We start from the raw sequence: 26,131 nt of genomic DNA, 5'->3' as shown, positions 1-26,131 counted from the left end.
ATCTAAAATGCCACGTTAAGCTTATAAGACGGCAGCCTTCCAAAGGATTGGGCTGTTGGGTGTATCTGCTCTAAAAGGCTCATGTAATTTCAGGGATCATTTTACACGAGTGGGTAATAGCCTCTTGGCCTCAGTTACGCATCAAGCAAGAATTAGCCTCTGGGTCCTCGGCCAAGTCACTATCTATGTCCCCCCTTCCTGCACGCCAGCAACAATGCTAACGCAGAATTTCCACCTCCTTTCATAATGCACGAAAACTATGAGCCTGCTTCTCCTTCCCCCCACTATATGGGAGCAGGGGAGGGAACATTCTGTATTTCTCACAAGCAAAGAGCCTGACATATGGTAGTTGCTGAATTTATTAACATTTATTGAAAGGATGAATGCTCTTACTCATTGGCTATTAAGTTTCTCTTATCTTTTTTCTCTGAAAAAAGTCTTTCTCCCCAAGTCTTAGAGGATTTCTTGCTCCCCAAGATTTAGAGGGGATGTGGTGGCCACAGGTCTAACATGTCTTCTCACTTGGACCCAGACTGAAGCAGTACCCTCTCTCTGGTCCTAGTATCAAGGGAGACGGCTGACGGAACATCAATACACCCTAAAGGCTCTACTTACATTGGCCCACAGTCACTTCCACACATTCCATGGGCTAGAGTAAGCCATGTGGCAGGCCCAACAGGAGGGGCGGAGAAAATTATGCTTTGCAAAGCAAGGAAGGGGGGGGGGTGTAGTGAATATCTGCTAAAAAGTAATACTATACAGTAAACACCGAACAAAATCTACCCTGTGTTGTTTACCTGAGTTTTCCATCAACGCTGTTCTGAGGTTTTAACTAGTTTTCGAAACCAGCAAACTAAAATCCCCTACAATGTATAGATTAGTCAGGATCTATTCAGTTCGAGGGACAGAATACAACTCAAACTACTTTATGAACTAAAGGCGTGGCAATATATCTATTGAATGTTCACAAACACGGAATAAAACTGCCTTAATCCTTCTTTTGGGTTAGAACAAACAAAATCCAAAATTGCACAAAGTGAATTCAATGGTGAACCCTCAGTGTATATACACTCTTGACAAACTGAAATAGGTAAACCTTCAGTTTACATACTTCTGTCCTTTGGAAATATTCAAGGCCAAGAAATCCTGTACCGTATCATTTAATTTCGAAATCTTCCCTGGCTGTCGTACCCTAAATTCCTTTCCCATCAATTTTCCCCAAAAGAGCCATTTCATCCAGGTGTCAAATTTCTTAACACCCTATATCCTTCCTACCAGAGGGGGCAATGCACACAACATACCTTAAATCATTTTGGTCTCTTGCTATTCGTTCATTAATTCCATAAGCCTTACCGAGAACCTGTTAAAGGGCAGGTGCTGTATTTAGCTCTGGGAGTGCACAGGATGGGTAAGCACAGACAGTCTAGAAATTTGTCACATAACAGGGGCAAGAGGCTTATAAACAACATCTGGAACACTGCATGATAAGCACGGTAACAGAAGCAAGAAACAGCTCAGCTCAGCGCTACGCAGACAACTGCGGCCACAGTGGAACGCTCAGCTACAGAAATGGGAGGCTGGTGGCACCAGCTGGCGGTCACTGGAGTAATGTCTCAAGGAGAATCTGAACTCTGACTGAAGACAGAAGCTGGGAAGATAAAGGAAAAACAGTGGATAGAAGAGTCACATGCAGAGGAATCAACGGAACCAGCCAAGTGAAGGGTGGTCGAGTTTCTCTGTGCTGCCCTTGAGGGACACCGATCACACCAAGCAGAGACATTACGGAGTCAGGCTGAGTTGGAAGTGTCTGTGGGATATGCAGGAGGGATACTTCCTTGGATTCGTGAGTGATTTGCACTCAGTTATTGAAATTTATTTGTGTATGTTTGTGCACGGAGTGAGCAGCAGCCAGGGCAGAGAACAACGAGGGGGTGACAAATCTATGGTAGAACCGGCATGCCAAAGCCAGGTTTCTTTCCCCACAAAGAATAACCAAAAACAGGTTCTGTCTTGTTCTGCTTCTTACTCATTACCAGGAGCTGGCTCGGTGGGGGGCTCCGTGGTGCCTGCCGAACAAGGCACTTAAGAGAAGACTAGGGGCGCCTGGGTGGCTCGGTCAGTTAGGTGTCCAACTTCGGCTCAGGTCATGGTCTCATGGTTCACGGGTTCACGCCCCACGTCGAGCTCTGGGCTAACACCTTGGAGTCTGGAGCCTGCTTCAGATTCTGTGTCTCCCTTTCTCTCTGCCTCTCCCCCATTTGCACTCTGCCTCTCTGTCTCTCTCTCAAAAATGACATGAAGATTAAACAAAAATTAAAAAAAAAAAGAGAGACCTACAGCCTACTGGGTGCTCGCTACAGGGCTGGATGTGGAGCACAGTCTCCAGGTGTAGGAATGGTACAGGTTTCAAAAGCGGCCACGCAATCTGCCAGTACAAGCTAAGCGATTATCTTCAGGAAAGCTAATTTAAGAACATGATAAATTCACTGTCCGGAACTGGCTAAGCATTGTACTCAGGGATCTTGCCCTGAGAGTGCTCTTATATTACTGGACACAATGAAAACATTAGTATTTTATAGGAAATATGTTTATTATTGATCGTTGCAATTCAAAAATACTCTTTTCTCGGGACTGGTCCATCTTACCCTGTCTCTTTAGAGATATTAAATACATCAAAAATGTGAGCAATTTTGCTTAATAATACACAGAAATTTCTGTATGGTAAGCAAGATAGGAATTTCTAACAATGAAACAAGGTCTCCAGAAGTTGTCGGTAAAACAAAGGAAGCATTTCGAGTGACAAGATGTAGGAATCCACGGATAAGATCTAACAGAGCACATGCTGGAAAATGGGATCAAGAAACTTGGTAATCCACCCTCACTCTGAGTTTGCTCTGGGATGGCACAAGCATGTCCCGTGAAAGGGGCTTAGAGACAGAACTGCTTTGGTCCGAGGACAGATCCTTTGGGCACGGGGCTCATGTTACCTAAGTGCCCCAAAGCCAACTGTTTTTTTCAACTTCTTGTCCACATAATCATGACCAGAGGTCTCAAGGAGAAGAGCACGGAGCATCTAGCTTTGACTTTTGAGCAGATGTAACACCAGCTCTTCATCCTCTGCTAAAGACAGGCCTGTGTCCAAAGGCTCTAAGGTCTCCCACTTGGCCTTCTTTCTGTTACGACTCGTGGGTCCCACGTCTTCCACTTCGCTGTTGTTCCTTTTCCTCATTCCCTGCTTCTTCTTGGTATCACTGGTGGGAACAAATCCAACGATTTACTTGATAAACAACTAAATCCATTATGAAATCAAACACTTAAAATAGGACAAAATCACCAATAACAGAGAGTTGGTAAAGTGATATTATTACTCAAGAGAGAAAGAAACTGTAACAGCATCAGGATATCTGTATGTCATAAGTACCTTCCTATTAACAGATGGGGGCAGAAGGCCTACCATGCACCAGGCACTGCACAGGCAGTCTCATCCAATCCTCACAATTCTAGGGAGCTACAGTTATATCATCCACAACCTGGGGACACTGATGGCCTGCACTCTGGCTCCTATCTGTGCTTGTCCTGCCACAGCAAACTGCCTGTATTAAAGTTAGATTACTGTTTTGGTAGCAATCTGTAAGCTAACAGATACCAGGATACCAGATACTAACATCTGTTGTATGAAGTTGTGATATACAGGTTTAGAGTAAAAGAGAACCTCAAATGTCAAATTATTTAAGACATCAAATAAACTTTCTCCATTTAATGGGGTGCCTGGGTGGCTCAGTCGGTTGAGCGTCCGACCGGCTCAGGTCACAATCTCACAGTCTGTGAGTTCGAGCCCCGTGTCAGGCTCTATGCTGACAGTTCAGAGCCTGGAGCCTGCTTTGGATTCTGTGTCTCCCTCTCTCTCTGCCCCTCTCATGCTCTGTCTCTCTCAGTCTCAAAAATAAATAAATAAATAAATAAATAAACAAACAAACAAATAAAAATTAAAGTCTATATCTAAGACCCAAACATTGTCTTGAAAAAACAAACATTATTACAGTATTCCACTCCTACCACTTTTATTCAACATAGTACTGGAAATCCTAGCTGCTGCAATCAGACAAGAAAAAGAAATAAAAGGCATTCAGATTGGTTAAGGAAGAAGTAAAACTGTCACTATTTCCACATTCAGATTGGTTAAGGAAGAAGTAAAACTGTCACTATTTCCAAATGACATGACATTAAAGATAGAAAATCCTAAAGACTCAACCAAAAAAAAAAAAAAAAAACTATCGGAAATAAATTCAGTAAAGTTGCAGAACACAAAATCAGTATACAGAAATGTGTTGCATTTCTATACACTAATAATGGAGAAGCAGAAAAAGAAATTAAGAAAACAATCCCACTTACAAGTGCACCAAAAGAGGCGCCTGGGTGGCTGAGTCAGTTGAGCATCTGACTCTTGATCTCGGCTCAGGTCATGATCTCACAGTTCGTGAATTCAAGTACCCCATTAGGCTCTGCACTGGTGGCATGGAACCTGCTTGGGATTCTGTGTCTCCTTCTCTCTGCCCCTCCCCTACTTTTGCTCTCTCTCTTTCTCTCTCAAAATAAATAAACTTAAAAAAATTTTTTTAAACTTGCACCAAAAAATAAAACAAAACAAAATAAAATTCCTAGGAATAAATTTAACCAAGGAGGAGACAGATCTATACTCTAAAAATTATAAGACATTGATGAAAGAAATTTGAAGATGGCACAAATAAATGGAAAGATATACTATGCTTATGGACCGAGAGTTACTGTTAAAAACTCCTACTATCCAAAGCAATCTACAGACTCAATGCAATCCCTATTAAAATTCCAATGGCATTTTTCACAGAACTAGAAAAAGTACTCCTAAAATTTGTTATAGAACCACAAAAGACCCCAAATGGCCAAAGCAGTCTTGAGAAAGAAGAACAAAGCTGGAGATACCATAGCCCCAAATTTCAAAATAAACTACAAAACTATAGGACTCAAACAGTATGGTACTGTAGACAGTCCCCAAATAAACCCAAGCTTATATAGTTAATTAATCCATGACAAAGGAAATATGGATATACAATGGGTAAAAGACAATCTCTTCAATAAATGGTGCTGGGAAAACTGGACAGCTACAGGTAGAAGAATGAAACTGGACCACTTTCTTATACCATACACAAAAACAATCTCAAAATGGATTAAAGACCTAAATATGCGACCTGAACAATAAAACTTCTTGAAGAAAATACAGGCAGTGATCTTCTGGACATCATCCCTGGGAACGTTTTTCCAAGCATGTCTCTCTTCACACAAGGGAAAAGCAAAAAATAAACCACTGGGGCTACATCAACCTAAAAAGCTTTTGCAGTTGAACGAAACCACCAACAAAACAACAAGGCAACCTATTGAAAAGAAGGTATTTGTAAATTACATATCTGACAAGGGGTTAAAATCCAAAATATACAAAGAAATTATACAATTAAACACCAAGGAAGCCAAACAATCCAATTTAAAAATGGGCACAGGAACCAAATACACATTTTTCTGAAGAAGACATACAGATGGCCAACAGGCACATGAAAAGATGCTCAACATTGCTAATTATCAGGGAAATGCAATTCAAAACTACAATGAGGTATTAGAATGGCTAGTATAAAAAAAATAAGTAATAAATGTTGGCAAGATATGGAGATAAGGGATCCTGGTGCACTGTTGGTGGGAATGTCAATTGGTACAGCCACCATAAAAAACAGTATGGAGGTTCCTCAAAAAATTAAAATAGAAATATCACAGGATTCCACTACTGAGTATTTACCCAAAGAAAATGAAAGCACTAATTCAAAAAGATACATGTACCTCTATGTTTACTGCAGCATTTACAATAACCAAAATATGGAAGCAACCTAAGTGTCCATCGACAGATGAATGGACAAAGATGTGGCATACACACACACACACACACACACACACACACACACACACACAGATATACAGATAGGAATATTATTCAGACATAAAAAAGAACAAAGCTTTTGCCGTTTGCAACAACATGCATGGATCTAAAGGATACTATGCTAAATGAAGTCAGAATGAGAAAGACAAAAACCATATGATTCTGCTTATATGTGGAATCTGAAAAACAAAACAAACGAAAAGCAAAAACAGACCCATAAACATAGAGAACTGGTTGTTGCCAGAGGGAGGGCAGGGGGACAGGTGAAATGAGGGAGTAGGAGGTAGAGACCGCCACTAATGGAATGAATAAATCACAGCCGCAACATAGGAAATATAATCAATGTTACTGTAATAGTGTTGTATGGTGACAGATGGTGTCTACACTTGTGGTGAGCATAGCATAAGGTACAGAGTTGTGGAATCACTAGGTTGTACCCCTGAAACTAATGTAAAATTGTGTGTCAACTATACTTCAATTTAAAAAAACCAAACCACCATTGTTACTGCAGGGTTCTGCATACACTTGAGGCACAGACCATAAACATAAAGCTAGTTTCTGAAGGTACAGGAAATCACTTTATACATTAAAAATAAAAGAAAAAGCAAAACAGCAAAACATTCTCAAAGTATTGTGAGATACCATCATCATGTTCAAAGATGACCCAATTACTGGATGCAGGATTAAAGCAAAACTAAAAGCCCATCTAATAGCCTTCATAGTAGCAACCCTTCGTCAAAGGCTTGCTAACGGTCTGGCACTGTGCTACATGCTTTATACAGACTACATCATTTATCTTCAGGAAAATCCTTGGTTGGGGAGCATTAGCTTCATTCTACGATTAAATGACTGTACCCAGATTATAAACATAGGATTCGAACCCAAGGACTCTAAATTTAGCTCCAAAGCCAGGTTACCGAAAGCAATAAGCTGACTAGCTTCAGTTAGTATTTGAAAGACAAGAAAGAAAATAATTAGCTGTGGAAAGAACACTGATTTGGCACTAACACAGTCAAACCTTAGCCAATCAACTAACATTTCTAAGCATTAGTCTCAATCTGTAAAGGTGAAGATTATATAATTTACTTAGCAGAATTGCTATAAGAATTACTTAAAATTATATAAAGTCAAGAACATAGTAATACTCAATACATGTTAATTTCCTTTCTGCTTATAAACTACTTCCTTTCAAATAAATTCTTACACTGATGTTATATAATAGAAAAGCAGAAAAAAAAAATCCACAGAAGTATCATATTCCAAGCATATGATATATTCCAAAAAAGAACAAAGTGCTCAAATTTCAATGGAGAATATTACTTCTTAAGAAGCATGCCTGGCTATGAGTGAATTTGCCTAATCAGCATATCTACTTATGCCCAGCTTGAAGCAAAGCCGTAAATAATTTCCCATTTCACCTCCCAGAAATGCTCAATGCTCTGACTCAGCAGCCATTCTCTCCCACCATCGGAGGAAAGACAAATGAGACAGCACTATGAGATTACTTCAAGCCTCAAACAACTGCATTTTCAAAGGGTACTTGAAGAGATAAACGTGAAAAGAATTCCCCATAATGGGAAATTCAGTTAGCAGAGACAGTTAATTCTTAGTGGAAAGGGCCTTAAAAAAGAAAATATATTGAGTCTTAATCTGATTGTGTATTGCCCATCCTGTTTAAGCTCCACTGGGCTAGAGTACCAGAATTTATTTGGTACAAGGTAATACTGATTTCTGCCCTGCCTGTATTTCAAGAGCACCTCAGAGCAGCTCATCAGAAACAGCCTAATTAGTAGGCTTTACTAATGCATCCTTTGTTAATGTGCTCTTGAACATTATATTCCCTGCAGGAAATAGCTGGTTCAGATAATAAAAGGAAGATGGGAAATTTATGTAACACAAATATTTTCATAATTAGCAGCTTTGCTGCTTTGTGGACCAGTTCAAATTCTAGAAAGGTATTTTATCCTACTTGCCATAGCAAATAAGTAGCAATTTGTATAACAAATTAATTATTAAACAACAATATGGATATTCAATAGGTAAGTCACCTAAAAGGGGGAAAATGTAATGAGTCTAGAAAATAATACGGTAAGCAAGGAAGCAAAATATGGTCACAATGTGGTCTCTTCAGAAAAGGCCCCTTCCAAATGGTGCAGTACTAGAGGGTGAGGTCAGCAACATGGCTGAAGAAGACATCCCCGGTTCGTGTCCCCTCCCAACATGTGGCAACCTTCCACGGACAGAAGTGTTTTTGTGGGAGCTGTGGGATCCAGCACTAGACACCAAGAGACCTGAGAGGAGTCTCACCCAACCCTGCTTTGGGTAATAGGTATACAGACTACATTCCAAGTTGTGAACTGGCTCCAGCCCCTCTCAGCAGTGGGAGAACACCATCTTAAACAAACACCCATGGACAGGAACACTTGTGGAAATCCAGGTTTCCAGGGGGGAAATTCCAGCACGCTGGAGAGGGGAGGAGGAATAGTATGATTTCACTATCACCCCTCCCCCTAGATGGCACAACTGAGGGCAATTTTTCCCATGGTGCAATGAGAGCAGGTGAGCGAGTGCCCAGCTTTCCCCGCTGTGCAGAATGCTGCCCAAAAAGGCCCATGTCTCTCTCACTCTATCCAGAATACTAAATCATGAGCTGCATGGCTGGGGGCAGGAGGCAGGAGGCAGGTAAAAGCTGGGAGAGTGGCAGACAGGACTCTCAGAATAAGGAATGTGAATCTTCCTGTGTCATGGATTCCATCAAGAACCCTGCCCATGAACCAGTGGAGATGCCCTGCACACAGATCCCTCCAAGTGGCCCATGGGCACTCCCTAGCACTTGTGTGCCTTACCTATACCCCCCTACACCTGCGTCCGGCTCCCTGTGCATGCTCCTGATGACGGTGGTGGGAGTAAGCTCTGGTAGGTATCTGCTGAGCATCACCCAAATCTGTAGGTCAGGGAAAGACCACCTCAGCATTAGTGCCATTCTTGGAAAAGCAAAAGGGAGGCTGGAAGCATTTGGCCTGATGTGTTGCAGGATCAAGAGAAGACATACAAGTTAAAAAATTCTGCACATGAGGGAGCCAAGAAGTGTGGAGCAGGTGAGAAAACCTCAAAATCCCTGTCTGACCCAGGGGTGACAGAAGACATTTCTCTCTTGAAGGCAGTTAGTAAAGACTAAGGGAGGTGACTGCTACCACAAATGTGAAGACAGCAAGGAACTGACTGATCTAGGGAACATGACACCACCTAAAGGTCACAGAATTTTCCAGTAGCTGATCCCAAAGACATGAAGATCTACAATTTACTGGATAAAGAAATTAAAATAGCTATTTTAAGGAAGTTCAACAAGGTACAAAAAAAAAAAAAAAAAAAAAAGAAAAGTCAACTAAACCAGGAAAACAATGTATGAACAAAATGGGAAGTTTAACAAAAAGACATAAGTCATTTACCAAAAAGCCCCAGAAACTCTGCAGGTGAAGAATACAATGAATAAAATAAAACTTCAGAAGGGAGGATCAAAGTCAGAAGGAATCAAGCAGAAGAAAGAATCTGCAAGTTAGAAGACAGAAACTTTGAAATTATCTAGTCAGAGAAGAACAAAGGAAAAGAATGAAAGAGAGTGAAAAAAAGCCTACATTACCTATGACATACATTCAAAAAAACAAAAAAAAAAACAAAAAAACCCAACACTCTGTAAATCAATGGAATCCTGGAAGGAGACAAGAGGAAGAAAGGAGCAGATAGCCTATTTAAAGAAATCATAGCTGAGAACTTCCCACATCTGGGGGAGAGACGTGGATATCCAAGTTGATGAACGTTATAGGTCCCCAAACAAATTCAATTCAAAGAAATCTCCTTCAAGACACATAATAAAACTATTAAAAATCAAAGACAAAGACAGAATTTTAAACACAGCAAGAGAAAAGAAACTTGCAACTGACAAGGGAATTCCAATAAGGCTATCAGCAGATTACTCAGCAGAAACTTTACAGGCTTAGAGAGAATAGGAGGCTATGAAAAGAAAAAACCTCCAACCAAGAATACTGTATCCAACAAAGCTGTCTTTCAGAAATGAAGGAGAGATAACGACTATCCTGGACAAACAAAAGCTGAAAGAATCCAAGTTGAAATGAAAGAATCCAAGTTGACATGAAAGGATTCATAGTACAAGAAAACATAGGAAACTATCCAATAAACTGGAAAATTCAAGTATATAGTTAAATTCAAAATATGCTAGGGCTGTAATATGGTGGTGTGTTCACCACATAACCCCAGGTTACGGAAGGTTAAAGGTTAACGGGCACGAGTATTAAAAATAACAATAAGCTACAGGGGGTGCCTGGGTGGTTGTTGGCTAAGTGTCCAACTTCAGCTCAGGTCATCATCTCATGGTTCGTGAGTTTGAGCCCTGCATCGGGCTCTCTGCTGACAGCTCAGAGCCTGGAGCCTGCTTGGGATTCTGTGTCTCCCTCTCTCTCTGCCCCTCTCCCACTCACATTGTGTCTCTCTCTCAAAAATAAACATAAAAAAATAATAATAGCTATAATATTGGTCAATGAACACACAATATAAAAATAGGTAAATTGTGACACCAAAAACCTAAGAACAGACTAAAAGGATAGAATTTTTGTACGCAATTGAAATAAGCCATTATTAGCATAAAACAGACTATTATAAGATGTTTTATGTAAGCTTCATGGTAACCACAAAGTAAAAACTTAAAGTAGATCCACAAAAGACAAAGAGACAGGAATCAGAGCACATCTCTATAGGAAATCAATTCAAAAAGGAAGACAGCAAGAGAGGAAGAAAAAAAATCAAGGGAATGACAAAACAGATAACATTAGTAAGTCCTTACCTTTCAATAATTATCCTAAATTAAAATGAATTAAATTCTCCAATCAAAAGGCATAGAGTGGCTGGATGCATAAGACCCAACTATATACTGTCTACAAGAAACTCATTTCACTTTTAAGGACATAAAGTCTCAACATGAAAGGCTGGAAAAAGATATTCCATGCAAGTAGAAACCAAAAGAGAGCAGGGATAGCTATACTTCTATGAGACAAAATATGCCATAAGTCAAAAACAATTAGCAAAAGATGAAAAAGATCATAACATGATGATAAAGAAGTCAATTCATTAAGAGAATATAACAATCATAAATATATATACACCCAACATCGGAGCAATACAATATATTTAGCAAATACTAACAAATCTGAAGGCAGAAATAAACAGTAATACAACAAGAAAAGAGAACTTCAGTAATCCACTTTCAACAATGACTAGATTATCCAGACATTTCAATAAGGAAATGTGGAAAATGAACTATACTTCAGACAAATGGACCTGACATATATAGAGAGAACATTCCATATAGCAGCAACAGAATACATGTTCTTCTCAAGCACATATGTAACAATCTGCAGGACAGATCATGTGACAGGTCACAAAACAACTCTCAGCAAATTAAGAAGACTAAAATCTTATCAAGTATCTTTAACACCACAATGGTATGAAACTACAAATCAGTTATAAAAGGAAAACTGAAAAATTCACAAACGTAAAATTAAACAACATGACCCGCAACAACCAGTGGGTGGAGGAAGAAATTTTAAAAAACATTTTTTTAAATCTCTAAAAATGGAAACACAAGATACCAAAACTTGTGAGATGTAGCAAAAGCATCTTCCCAAAGTGGGAAGTTTACAGTGTTAAAAGCTGACCTTAAGAAACGAGAAAGATCTCAAACAACCTAACTTTTCACCTCCAGCGAACTAAAATATGAACAAATGAAGTCCAAAGTTAGCAGAAGTAATGAAATACAAAGATCAGGAAAAAAATAAATAAGAGACCAGAAAAACAAAATAAAAAAAAGATCAAAAAAAAACAATAATTTTTTTAAAAGATATGCAAAACTGACCAACATATGGCTAGTCTAACTCAAGAAAAAAGAAAGATTAAAAATCAGAAACTAGAAAGGAGACTTAACAACCAATACCACAAAAATATAAAAGGTCATGAGACCCCTGCGGATTAATTATACACCAACCATTTGGATAACCTAGAAGAAATGAATGAACTCCTAGAAACATCAACCTAACAACACTGAGTCATGAAAAAATAGCAAGTTTGAATAGACCAGTAGGGAATAAGGAGATTGAATCAGTAATCAAAATTCTGCCAACAAAGTAAAGTCCAGAACCAGAAGGTTTCCCTAGTGAATTTTACCAAACATTTAAAAAGGAATTAACTCCAATCCTTCTCAAACTCTTCTAAAACACTAAAGAGAATATTCCAAACACGTTTCACAAGGACTGCACTAACCTAATGTGAACGCCAGATAAAAATAGTAACAAAAGAAAACTGCAGGTCAATATTCCTGATGAATGCAGATGCAAAAATTATTAGCAAGATATTAGCAAACTTAATTCAACAGCATAGTAAAAGGATCCCACACGATGATTCAGCTGGGATTCATCCCTGGGATGCAAGTATGGTTCAACATACCCAAATCAATAAATGTGATATACCAAATTAATAAAATGAAAAATAAAAATCATATAATCATCTCAATAGATGCAGGAAAAGTATTTGACAAAATTCAGCAACCTTTTCTTGACAAAAGCTCAACAGACTGGGGAGAGAACAAATATGCCTCAACATAATAAAAACCATATATGACAAGTCACAGGTAACATTATACTCAGTAAAGGTTGAAAACTTTTTCTCTAAGGTCAGGAACAATTCAAGGATGCCCATTCTCATTGTTTCTATTCAACATAGTACTAGAAGTCCTAATGAAAGCATCACACAAGGGGAAAAAAAGGCATTCAAATCAGAAAGGAATTAAGATGGTAATTGTTCGTAGATATGATCTTATATATAGAAAATCTTAAAGGCTTCACGAAAGACTGTTAGAACTAATAAATAAATTAGGTAAAGTCGCAAGATACAAAAATCAACATACAAAATTCAGTAACATTTCTTTACATTAAAAGCAAGTTATCTGAAAAAGAAATTTAAAAAAATTACCCCCTACAAACATAACAACATCAAAATCATACTTGGGAATAACTTTAATCAAGGAAGTGAATTATCAATACACTCTAAACTGTAAGATTTTGATGAAAGAAATGTGAAAAAGACAAATAAATGGAAAGATATCCCATATTCATGGATCAGAAGAATTAATACATTAAAATGCCCATACTACCCCAAACTATCTATAGATTCAATGAAATCTCTATAAAAATTCCAATGGCATTTTTCACAGAACTAGAAAAAATAATCCTAAATTCATAAAATCACTAAAGATTCCAACAAGCCAAGGTAATTCTAAGAAAGAACAAATCCAGAGGTATCACAATCCTGATTTCAAACTATACTACAAAGCTAAAGTAATCAAACCAGTAGTATGGTACTGACACAGAAACAGTCACTCAGACCAACACAACAGAGAACAAATAAACCCTTGCACATATGGTCAATTCATACTTGACAAGGGAGCAGAAAATACTCAATGGAGAAAGGATGGTCTCTTTCATAAAAGGTGGTATGAAAACTGGATAACCACAAAATGAATTAAAGACTTAAAAAGATGACTCCAAACCATAAAACTCCAGGAAGAAAACACAGGGCTAAATCGCTGTGACACTGGTCTAGGCAACAGTTTTCTGGATATGATGCCAGAAACACAATAAACAAAAGCAAAAGTCAGTAGGACTACATCACAGTAGAAAGCTTCTGCGCTGCAAAACAAAAATGAAAAGGCAACCTACAAAATGGAGAAAATATTACAGGCCATATTTATGATAAAAGTTTAATATCCAAAATACATAAGGAAGTCCTATAACTCAGTAGCAAAAAAAAAAAAAAAAAAAAAAAAAAAAAAAAAAAAAAAAAAAATCCCTTCAAAGAGTCTGATTAAAAAACAGGCAGAGGAACTGAATAGACACATACACATGACCAACGAGTACAAGAACAGGTGCTCAATTATCACTAATTAAGAGGGAAATGCAAATCAAAGCCACAATGAGATATGACCTCATACCTGGTAAAATGGCTGTCGTCAAAAAGACAAGAGGTAACAAGGTGTTGGTGAGAGCGTGGAAAGGGAATCTTTGTGCACTGTTGGTGGGAATGCAATCAGTACAGCCTCTATGGAAACCAGCATGGAGGTTCCTAAAAACAGAACTACCAAATGATCCACAAATCCCTGTTCTGGGTATATTACCCAAAGGAAATGAAAACAGGATCTTCAAGAGTTCTCTACATCCTCGTGTTCATTTCAACATTATTCACAACTGGCAGGAAATGGACACAACCTAAGTGTCATGGATAGATGATATAGCATATTATATATACACAATGGGATATTATTCAACCGTGAGAAAAAAGGATATCCTGCCATCTGCAATAAAATGGATGGACCTTGAGGGCATCACGTTAAGTGAAATAAAAATAAGACAGAGAAAGATGAAATCTGTATGATACCACTTCTATGTGGAATCTAAAAAAAGGTGAACACAGAAACCAAACACTAGAATGGTAGTTACCAGAGGCCGAGGGGTAGGGGAAATGGGGAGATGCTGGTCAAAGGTACAAAGTTCCAGTTTTAAGGTAAGTTCTGGGGATCTAATGTACAACATGGTGATTATAGTTAGCAATATTTTATCAGATACTTGAAAGTTGCTAAGATAGTAAATGGTTAATGTTATCATCTCTCTCTCTCTCTCTCACACACACACACACACAAACATACCTATGTAATGCTATAGAGGGTTTGCTAATAATACCAGGGTGAAAATCATTTCACAACATATAAGTATATCAAATAACATGCTGTATACCTTACACTTACATAATGTTCTATGTCAACTATATCTCAATAAAGCTGGGGGAAATTGCGTGGCACTAGAAACCTCTATTTTATTTACATCCTGATAAATCAAGTGGAAGGGTTCTGACCTTGTATAGTTAATGTTCCCCAGGGAGTTATTGAATCTAATTAAGACCTCGGATGTCCTTAGGATTGGTCGACAGCCTAATACTGCATGTAACAGTGAGTTGGTTCTAGTTTGTTGGTTCTTTAATTATTATCTGCAATTGCTGGATGGGGCTCCTGTGCCTCCCAATCAAGAGTTCTGTTAGCTGACCTGTGGTAGCACATCATTGATACAGTTTACCAATCACATGTTGGGACATTATGAAAATAGGTCTGCTGGAAGGAAGAACCACAATACAGGTGAGAGACAGCAGTAACACCTGTGAATCTTCTTCTCGGAGTAAGTTCACTCCACTGGACTGAAGGAGGTAAGGAAGCTCACAGTATGAACTGACAACTAGGAGGTGGCCTACAAAACAGGGCCAAGAGTCTGGGCCTGAGCTCTGCGTTTTATTTTTATTTCAGTATTTCTATGGGATGTAAAGTGTCAAACTATCTCCACATACTTCAAATCTATAAACTCAGTGTCAAAAAGGGCCATCTTACTGCTCAACATTGTAACAGTACAATATATTGGCTGATATAACACAGCTTAAAAAGCAAAAGTATGGCTCAGGGCACTAAAAGCCCCACTATAGTTCTAAACACAAAACCACCAAAGCAAAATAATTCAGAACTATTTATCTTTCAATAATCCAATTAATAGAGAGGCGTAATTAGTAATGTCTGATGTGTCATTTAAAGAACTAATCATACAACAAAACACAAAGAAAAATATCATGTTGTAATATGTAATCTGAACCAACAATAACAGGGAAATGTTACTTCAATGGCTTTGAAATTTAAGTGAAAATGATTACATGGAAGCACATCACAATACCCAATGTAAACATGCGAACCAATTTATTCACTGATAATAAGAAAAAAGGATTTAACACTGAAATGTGAACTCAACTTTAACATGTTAATAAATATATTACCGAGTTTTAAATGGAATATAACTTTCTTATTTTCTAAGTTTTCTAAACCCAAAACTCAATTCTCCCAGAAAGTGAACAGATTTTACAGTAGGTTTGATTTCCTGGTTTCAGGAACTTTTTCAGGTACTTGTAGCTGCCTAGTCACCCAGAATGAGTATAGCCTGTATTAAGTACATTCATGAGAAACAAAAGAGGGAGGAACACCTGGAGTTAACCTGATGAGGTCAACCTTCCTCCTGGCCCCTCTTCCTGGACTCTTCAAATGTGGCCCTTGTTTAGATCAGAGAGCCCTCTTGTATGTCCCGCCTGTGCCCTTCTTGTCAATGGGGTACCTCCCTCCTGTTCATCCCTCCCTTGCTTCAAGAACCATCTTCAACTTCTAGGAGCTCCCGGATGGTTCAGTCGATTGAGCGCCGACTTTGATTCAGGTCATGATCTCACAGTTTGGGGGTTCGAACCGCACGTTGGGCTCTGTACTGACAGCTCAGAGCCTGGAGCCTGCTTCGGAGTCTGTGTCTCCCTCTCTCTCTGTCCTGCCCCTGCTTGTGCTCGCTCTCTCTCAAAAATAAAACAAACATAAAAAACAAAACAAAACAAAACAAAAAAACCATCTTCAATTTCTCATCTTCCATGAAAGGTACCCAAACTCCCTTATTAAAAATGATCTCTTTCCTCTGAATGCCTACAACTCTAATTGTTGATTCGTAATTTTGCACTTAGCATTACTACTTTCTAACACTAAAAAGATTTTTTTTTTTCACCTGTATGCATCATAACTCCTAATCAGAATGTAAAAACTCCTGGGTGGGAATACAGATTACTACTAAGCTTTCTGGAGGGCAATCTGGTGGCACCTTTCAAAAGTCTTTCAAGTATGCCTACCCAGCAGTTTCTCTTCTGAGAATTTATCCCAAAGAAATAATTAAGGATGTGTATAAAGATTTAGTTACAGAACACTGAAGGCAAAACTATTTGTAATCTCAGAAAGTTGAAAACCCAAACATCCAATCATAAGGGACTCATTTGTGAAATAAGTTATAAAATTAAAAATGAAAACACTATGCAGCAATTAAAAACAGTGTTGCAGGAATTTCTTTATTGACACTGAAAACAGTTACAAAACCAATACAGAACAAGAGTTCTTTAACAAAGAACTCTTTGTTAAAGCATCTTTAACAAAGGCTTGTATGTATGTTTGCAGAGAAAAAGAGCCGGAAGATTTTTTTAGATTATTTTTTTTGCTGGTATATGTATCTTCTCATTTTTCTGTAACAAGCTTGTATTACTCTATGCAATAAAAAAGAAAGTTATATTTGAAGGGAAAAGTAGTTCTGGGCAAAGAATAATTACAATTATTCTCTGTAATTCCACAAAGCTCAGAAGCATGAGGGTAGGTGTGCCACATACGTTTCAACGTGGGCCCCTGGATCCACCGAGGTATGGGGAAAGGGGAGATTTCTCTTGTCAGGACAGATGGGGGACAAGTCACTTTCAGCATTTCAAAACACCCACAACTACATGCCCGAGACCAAGTTCTAGCTCCAATTTTAATAACTGAGCTTTGCAAACACTTGACTGAACTGGAAATTGTCTTTGTCAAAAAAACAAATGTGAAACATTAACTTTTTATTAACATTCTTAAAAGACAAAAATCTTTCACAACATAGGAGCCATTAACATTGAAAGCAAAAGTTCTCTGTGATGATGAAAATGTTGCAAGCCACTGTTCTAGACTCAACAACTGTGGTCCATGGAGCATGGACAATAGAGAGAAATTTCTGAGTTTGGTTAGTTCTACTTTTTAGTTTTACCTGTTAGGCTTGTAAGAAAGCCATTCAATAATGATTTCCATGCTCACTATTCCCCAAGGAGAAAATAAAAAGTTAAAAAATAGTCTTCTTATGTTTGCTAATGACATATTGGATAAAGGGTTAGTATCCAAAATCTATGAAGAACTTACGAAAGTCAACACCCCCACCCCCAAAATAATCCAGTGTAGAAATGGGCAGAAGACATGAATAGACACTTTTCCAAACAAGACACCCAGATGGCTAACAGACACATGGAAAGATGTTCAACATCTCTCATCATCAGGGAAATACAAATCATCACCAGGGAAATACCACCTCACACCTGTCAGAGTGGCTAAAATTAACAGTTCAGGAAACAACGGGTGTTAGCGAGGATGTGGAGAAAGGGGAACCCTCTTGCACTATTGGTGGGAATGCGAACTGGTGCAGCCACTCTGGAAAACAGCGTGGAGGTTCCTCAAAAAAATAAAAACAGAACTACCCTATGACCCGGCAACTGCACTGCTAGCTATTTATCCAAAGGATACAAAAATGCTGATTTGAAGGGGCACAGGCATGCTAGGTTTAGAGCAGCACTATTGACAGTAGTCAAAGTATGGAAAGCGCCCAAATGTCCATCAACTGATGAATGGATAAAGATGTGGTGTATACACACACGCACGCACACACACAATATGGAATATTCATGAAAATGAAATCTTGCCATTTGCAACAACGTGGATGGAACCAGAGTGTATTATGCTAAGCGAAATAAGTCAGAGAAAGACAAATACATGATTTCACTCGTGGAGTTTGAAAAACAACAGATGAAAATAGGAGAAGGGAAGGAAAAATGAGATAAAAACAGAGAGGGAGGCAAACCCATCGAAGGTACAACACAAAGAATGAATCCTAATGTAAACTATAAACTTTGGATGACAATGATGTGTCAGCACAAGTTCGTGGATGGTCACAAACACTAATAAAAGGTAATAGAAAAGGCTGCGGGGGGAGGGGGGACATATGGAAACTCCTTTTCATTAAATTTTTACTGTAAAAAGTAAAATTGCTACAAAAATAAAGCCTATTCATAAAAAGATCTGCACAGTGCAAAAGAGTTGCTACACCATCAACGTAAGTTCAAGTATTAGTTTTCTCCTGTCTTCCCCAAAGAACAACACGCTGCCGTAATGCATCACCTGAAGTGACTGGCCAGTGTTCGGTCGGACCATCTCACATCCACTCTCCTGTTCTCATAGACGTCATGCTGCCATACACCTTTCCAGGGAGCTGCGACGCTCTGGGCTACAATGGCAGCTGTTTCTTACCTTCATCACTCGCCTGAAACCAACTAGCATCTCGGTCACGACACACACGTGGTTGGAAGACACGGGATGAGAAGGAGCCCAGGAATCTCCTCTGCCAGGAGTACGTGTAAGGGTAGAGCCACGACTGGGCTATTAGAGAAAATATTTAAATTCTGTTAACTGTCCCAGCAATTAAGGGTTAGAATGCCGGAATGAATATTCCTTCTTTACTTAAAGGTTTTCAGTAATTTTTCAGGTTTCCCCTCACACAGGTTTTTCCTAACCATCTCATACAAAGTCAGCGCTTCCAGATCCTCTGTCCTTATCCTCACTCATGGCTTTCAGGGTCCTGAGCAACCATTCTTTTCGTCTTTTTGTGTACTTCTTTAAGTCTGTCACCCCGCCCCCAACCTCCCCCAGAGGCGAAGCTCTGTGAAGACTGGGATCCAGTCTGTCCTCTTTACAGCTCTACACCAGGCACAGAGTCAGGGCACTTCCCACACTCCCATTCAGCAATATGGACTCTCTATCCATATGATCAACAGAATACATGACACTGACATTTTCGTCACCGTATCATTTATTACGTCAGTCAAGTCTATGGGATATTTTTGCAGACTTTTTTTTTTACATTAAATATAATTTATTGTCAAATTGGTTTCTATACAACACCCAGTGCTCATCCCTATAGGTGCCTTCCTCAATGCCCATCATCCACTTTCTCCTCTCCCTCACCCCCCATCAACCCTCAGTTTGTTTTCAGTTTTTAAGAGTCTCTTACGGTTTGCCACCCTCCCTCTCTGTAACTTTTTTTTTCCCCTTCCCCTCCCCATGGTCTTCTGTTAAGTTTCTCAGGAACCACATATGAGTGAAAACATATGGTATCTGTCTTTTTCTGCCTGACTTACTTCACTTATTAGCATAATACCCTCCATTTCCATCCATGTTGCTCTTGCAGACTGTTTTAAACAAAGGCCTGCCACATCATAATGAATGATTTTCATGAGGAAGAAAATGGAAAGCAGGTATCCCAGAGGACATTAAATTTTATTCTTGTAAAAACATATGCATTTAAAAATTCCTATCACAGCTCTGCTTTTAATAATTAAAAGGATTATCATATATTAATGGCCCTATGATGTATCATACACTTTCTTTTTACCTTCAATAGATTCACAATAACCATGCAAGGTAAGAATTATATTCATTTGACCGGTGAAGAAAACTGAGGGTCACAGAGATTAAGTACCTTGTCCATTGTTCAAAATTTTAAAAAGGACGTAAGATTCAAACTCAGATCGGATTCCAAAAACCAGTTTTCCCACAGGGCCAATTAGCCTGCTGTTCTCATATAAACTTAATTTCACAAAACTACTTCTTCCATGTTGCAAAGTGCATGATAATATGGCACAAAGATCAAGGTTCCCAAATTAAAGGCAGTGGTGTATGTGAATAAGGCATTCAGTCTCTTGATCCACAGAAGTTCGGGTAATTCTTATTTTACACCTGCTAGAGCAACTATTTTTGAGATACAGATGCCTCTGAGACCATCCTTCCAGGAGCAGACCCAGTTTAAATTCCTACGGATTAAAACAGAAAGGCAAAAGGAGAGAGACTAATTCACTGATATACTACTTTTTCATGTAAAGGAAAGTACTAGGTCTTACACCACTTGATTTTTTTTTTTTGTTTAACTCTCTCTCTGCCCCTTACGACGCTTTAGCCAGACTTACACAAGTGGAAAGGGACAGGACAAATAATACATTACCAAAAAAAGAAAAATAAATGTAAAAAAAGACAGAACATAATCAGTAGTATTTGCCGCGAACAAGAAGACCGCTCGTTGTTAAACAGCATACTTTAAATAAATGATGTGTGAATTACCTCCAATAAAAAGAGATCAGAACGTCCTCTGTAACCTGGAAACCATGCTCCCTGGGCTGCAAGAATGCTGCAGTCGGAAGCACTACTCCAAGCCTCAAGAATGTTCCAAGCGCTGTCTGTTATGGCTGTGGCCAAGGCACCAGAGAAGAAAAAGATCTACTGGGAAATCCTGTCAACTTCTTCCCTGGAGTGTGCAGGCTTTGCAGAAACACAGTGTAGTCGAGTGAGCACTAAACTTCCAAAGACACTGGGGCAAGCAGTTCCCATTATTAAGTGATAAAATGGCAGCCAGAATCACTGGGGCTTCTGTAAGCCTGACACTAGAAAAGAGCCTGCAGCCGGAAAGCACCATGATGGCTTGCTCATGTCAGAGCGCTTAACTTCTGTAGCAGCTGCATTTATTCATGTACAATTAGGGGTCTGTTACATCATAAAACAGAGGATCACCATCACCGCACAAGCCTATTCAGACATCTAACAAAAACCAGGACGAGGTGTAGACTGAAGAAAGCACATTCCCTTTGCTATAGTGTCTGTGCATGCTTTTCAAATTCTTGCTTTACTCTTTTTCTGGAATGCAAAGGAAAGAAATCAGGTGAAACTGCTAACTAATATAACTATGAGGAAGCTGAGGACTGAGATGGGGAGCAGTGAATGTTCACTTCCACAGAAACCCTGGAGTTTCTTTTTACAACATGCTGCTGAATTATGGTGGAAAGCCGAGAGTCAGCACCTGAGTGTCCACTTTGTGTCCCTTTTGTATAAAGCTCTCCTTCTGCATTCATATCAATTAATGTAACCTGGACTCTGCCCTAAAGTACGTTAAGCTAATAATAAATAAGCTTGGGACCATCAAAAAAATCTCAGAAATCTTTGTACCTCTCCCTAAGTATAGGCACTCTGGCATTCAAACATATTGTCCCGGAGACTTTCCCCCTTATCATAAATTTTAATTTACAGGGCCATGGCAACAGTCCTAATGAAGATTAATTACGGCAGTACATTCCAAAAAATCTGTCCAGCTTCCTTGTGATAGTGAAGTCTTCCGCATATAGAAATGGAACTAAAATGCATCATGTCCTTAATGTTTCTTTCCTAGCTGCTCAGCACTAAAAACAGATTTGTAGGAAAAGAAAATTGTCCAAGAAAAGACTGATTGGCTCGGCATTCAGCATTCACTGAACAAACACAAGTAAAAGAGCAAAGGATGTCCTCTTAGATCAAAATTCTAATAACAAGAAAACGCTGGGGGTGGTGAAAAGGAAAGAGAAGGCAGAGACTGCAATCACACTAACAATCCATTTGCATGTTTCCTTCTGAAAAACGCACACATGTCATTTGGGATTGGCAAAAAGTTCTGGCCCCTCATCTCTATTTTTCTGGTTCATAAATCCACTGAGAATTCAACGAAAATAAATGGCCCCCTTTTCCAAATAAGTGCACAAGAGTGTCTACGTGGCACGCATCCACACCATAATTTTGCATATAATTTCAAGACGTTCAAGAATCCTCTAAAGCTCATCTATAGAGTCCAGATTAAGAATCCCTGTTCTGCAGTAATTTAGAAGACATAACGTACATAATTATTTCTCTTCTCTCAGATTAAAAAAAAAAATTAAACACCCATATCGGTTGGGTTTATATTATGTATTCCTCTCACTGCCAATGTGTATGTAGAACATTTTGTGCTTCCCAGAAGCACAGTCAGCTTTTCTCCTCAAACTACTTTTCACTCCTTAGTTTTCAATATTGAAGATCAACCCCTACCCAAACATGTCCCCACTGTTCCAGGTATTTGGAAAAGATTTACAGTTTAGTCTTACTCTTCACTAGTCTTTCAAATGATTTCAAGAGAGAGAAAATCCAATCTTCAACAAAGCTGTCCATTGAAGAACTACTTACAGGAGCGAAGGGTTCAATATGGTGGCAAAGGAAGATTCCACACTCACTTCTTCCCATTGTCACAACGAATTTTCAAGTACATATGAAATAATATCCTCTAAAAAAGACCTGATAACCAGATGAACAGAGAGCCTCCACAACAAAGGATAAAAGAGTAGCAATGAAACAAGTAGAGAAAGAGACACAGTCTTGCCACAACAATACAAAACAAAACAGTAACTAAGCCCAGGTGTGGTGATACATGATCAGGAAGAATCTCAAAGATACAAAATTTTTCCCAAAGAAGTGAGAGATCGGGTTGCCACATCAGGCACCCAACCCCTAGATCCTGCAAAGGAGAGGTGAGCCCCCCAAAATGCCATTAAAAACCAATGGGCATTACATGTAGGAAATCTGCAGGGAACAGAGAACCTGCTCATAAAGGGCTTGATGACGGACTCCCTCACTCCGGGACCTGGCTCAAAGCCACCCGTTTGAAAAGTGCCTGGGCCATATGTGACGACCACCAACTTAGTCATCTTGAAGAGTCTGCTAGAGAGGCAGGAACTTGGTTTGGACGCTCCAGGGATACAGACATGGGTAGGAGTCACTTTTGAAGTCTTATTCTAACTTGTTGGTGGGCACCATTTAGAAACTCTTCCTCCAGCCTGTTGGCACTGGAGGGTGCCCACTGCTGAGTGCCCTGCCCACCTCCATACCACAGCCAGGCCAGGTCTTACCTGCCCACCCCAGCACCACAGCAGCACAATGCAGCTGGGCGGGGCAACATCCCCACATACTCCTGTGCCACAGTTGTGGCCCCACCACTGCAGGCAGGCACATGCAACTCATACGGGGAAACATGCCCCACCCCAGGTTCCTGGTGCAAGTGGCCAGGAGGGATATTGTTTCTGAGCCCCATGGGACATCTTCTATACAAGGGCACTCCCTCCAGGCTGGGAGAGGTAGGTAATTTACCTACCTTCTAACACAAAGAAACACACACAGAGTCAGGAAAATGAGGAGACAGAGGAATAGAGGAATATGCTCCAAATGAAAGAACAAGAAAAAGCCTCAGTAAAAGACCTTCATAAAACAGAGATAACTGATCCACCTGATAAGAAGTTCAAAGTAATGTTCACAAAGATGCTCACTGAACTCAGGAGAAGAATGGATGAATGCAGTGAGAACATCAAAGGAGACAGAAAATATAACAAAGTATCAGGCAGAAGTTACAGAGCTGAAGAATAATACCAAACTGAAATGCACACTAGAGGGGTTCAACAGCAGACTGGATAAAGCAGAAGGACAGATCAGCAAGCTGAAATAGCAAACAATGGAATTCGCCTAAATAGTGTAGCAAAAAGAAATTTTTATAAGAGAAGATATCTTAAAGGACCTTTGTGACAATATCAAGTGGAATAACATTTGCATTATAGGGGATCCAGGAGGAGAAAAGAGAGAAAGGGCCAGAAAACTATCTGAAAAAATAATGGCTGAAAACCTCCCTAATCTGAGGAAGGGAACAAAAATTCAGATCAAGGAAGCTGAGAGAGTTCCATAAGAGATGAATCCAAAGAGATCTACATCAAGACACATTATAGTTAAAATGGCAAAAGTAAGAGACTCTCACGAAGTGGCCAAGTAGCTCAGGGTTAGTGGCCTTGTGGACAGAGACGCAGACCTTGATAGGCAAGACCAGTGCCCTTGAGAATGAGCCCAGTGACACCACTGAGAATGTCAAGGCCCAAATCAAAGACAAGGAGGGTATCCTGCCTGACCAACAGCATCTGACTTTTGATTAGCAAATAGCTGGAGAATAACCACATTTGCTCAGACTACAATATCCAGAAAGAATCTACTCTGAGCCTGGTGCTTCATCTGAGGGGTGGCATCATTAATCCTTCCCTTTTCCAGCTAACCCAGAAAAGCAACTGCAACAAGAAGATCTGTTTTCAATGCTATGCTTACCTGCACCCCTGTGCTGTGAATTGTCGCAAGAAGTGTGGACACACCAACAAACTGCACCCCCAAAAGAAGGTAAAACAAGGCCTCTCCACTGGCTCTTCCTTTGCCCACAGGGTAGTCTCCTGCCTGAGGCCCAAGGCCCTGGAGTCTTAATAAAGTTGCCCTTTCACTCTTTCATTGACTGGGGGTAGGGGTGGGAGAGTGTTAAAGATAGAGGAAATCTCAAAAGCATCAAGAATAAACACTTGTTAAGTACAAGGGAAACCCCATAAGGCTTTCAGCAGAAATTCTGCTGGGGTAAGGAAGTGGCATGACATATTCAAAGTGCTTCTGAAAGGAAAAAATTTCCAACTAAGAAATTCTCTACTCAACACAGCATTCAGAATTAAAGGGGAGATTAAGAGTTTTCTAGATAAACAAAAACTAAAAGTTCACCACCACTAAAATGGACCTACAAGATATGTTAAAGGAATTTCTAGGCTGAAAAGAAAGGACACTAATTAATAATAAGAAAATATATGAAAGTAAAAATTTCACAGGAAAAGGCGAATATATAGAAAAGACAGTGGATAGGAGTGCCTGGTGGCTCAGTCGGTTGAGCATCCGACTTCAGCTCAGGTCATGATTTGACACTCTGTGAGTCCGAGCCCCGCGTCAGGCTCTGTGCTGACAGCTCAGAGCCTGGAGCCCGGTTCAGATTCAGTGTCTCCCCCTCTCTCTGCCCCTCCCCTGCTCATGCTCTGTCTCTCTCTGTCTCAAAAATAAATAGAAACATTAAAAAAAAATTAAAAAAGAAAAAAAGAAAGACAAGACCATGGATCAATCATTTATAAAGCAAGTAGGAAGGTCAAAAGATAATAGTGGTAAAACTAACAAAAACTACAATAATTAGTTAAGGACGCATAAAATAAAAAGATGTAAAATGTGATATCAAAATATAAAATGCAGGGGTGCCTGGGTGGCTCAGTTGGTTGAGCGAGCAACTCTAGATTTTGGCTCAGGTCATGGTCTCACGGTTCGTGAGTTCAAGCCCCACACTGGGCTCTGTGCTGGCAGTGTGGAGCCTGCTTGGGATTCTCTCTCAGCCCCTCCCCAGCTTGCTCTCTCTCTCTCTCTCTCTCTCTCTCTCAAAGTAAATAAATAAAATTTAAAAAATTATATATATTATATAATATATACACACACACAATGCACATGGGGAGATTAAAAACATATACTTTTTGGGGTACCTGAGTGACTCAGTTGGTTAAGTGTCCGACTCTAGGTCATGATCTTGCAGATCAAGCCCCACCTCAGGCTCTGCACTGGGAATGGAGCCTGCTTAAGATTCTCTTTCACTCTTCCTCTACCCCTCTCCTGCTTGTGCTCGCTCTTTCTCCCTCTCCAAATATAAACTTTTTTTGAATGTGTTC

The 26,131-nt window shown here is 39.5% G+C and overlaps 1 protein-coding gene and 1 pseudogene across 1 annotated transcript in view; one reads left to right on the top strand and one right to left on the bottom strand.

Moving 5' to 3' along the window:
* Positions 1-2,569: 2,569 nt before the first annotated feature.
* The window catches only part of DDX10 (DEAD-box helicase 10), a 272,994-nt gene continuing 249,432 nt past the window's right edge, over positions 2,570-26,131 (bottom strand). The window contains exon 18 of the mRNA XM_042907262.1: positions 2,570-3,251. Within this exon, the coding sequence (XP_042763196.1) occupies positions 3,074-3,251 (178 nt within the window). The 3' untranslated portion in view covers positions 2,570-3,073. The remainder of the gene's footprint in view (positions 3,252-26,131) is intronic.
* On the top strand, positions 8,614-24,917 carry LOC122200210 (annotated as a pseudogene).

The sequence above is a fragment of the Panthera leo genome, chromosome D1 (genome assembly GCF_018350215.1).
Source record: "Panthera leo isolate Ple1 chromosome D1, P.leo_Ple1_pat1.1, whole genome shotgun sequence".
Classification (NCBI taxonomy): Eukaryota; Metazoa; Chordata; class Mammalia; order Carnivora; family Felidae; genus Panthera; species Panthera leo.
Note: the sequence above shows the minus strand (reverse complement) of the source record. Positions and strands in the feature narration are given on the sequence as shown.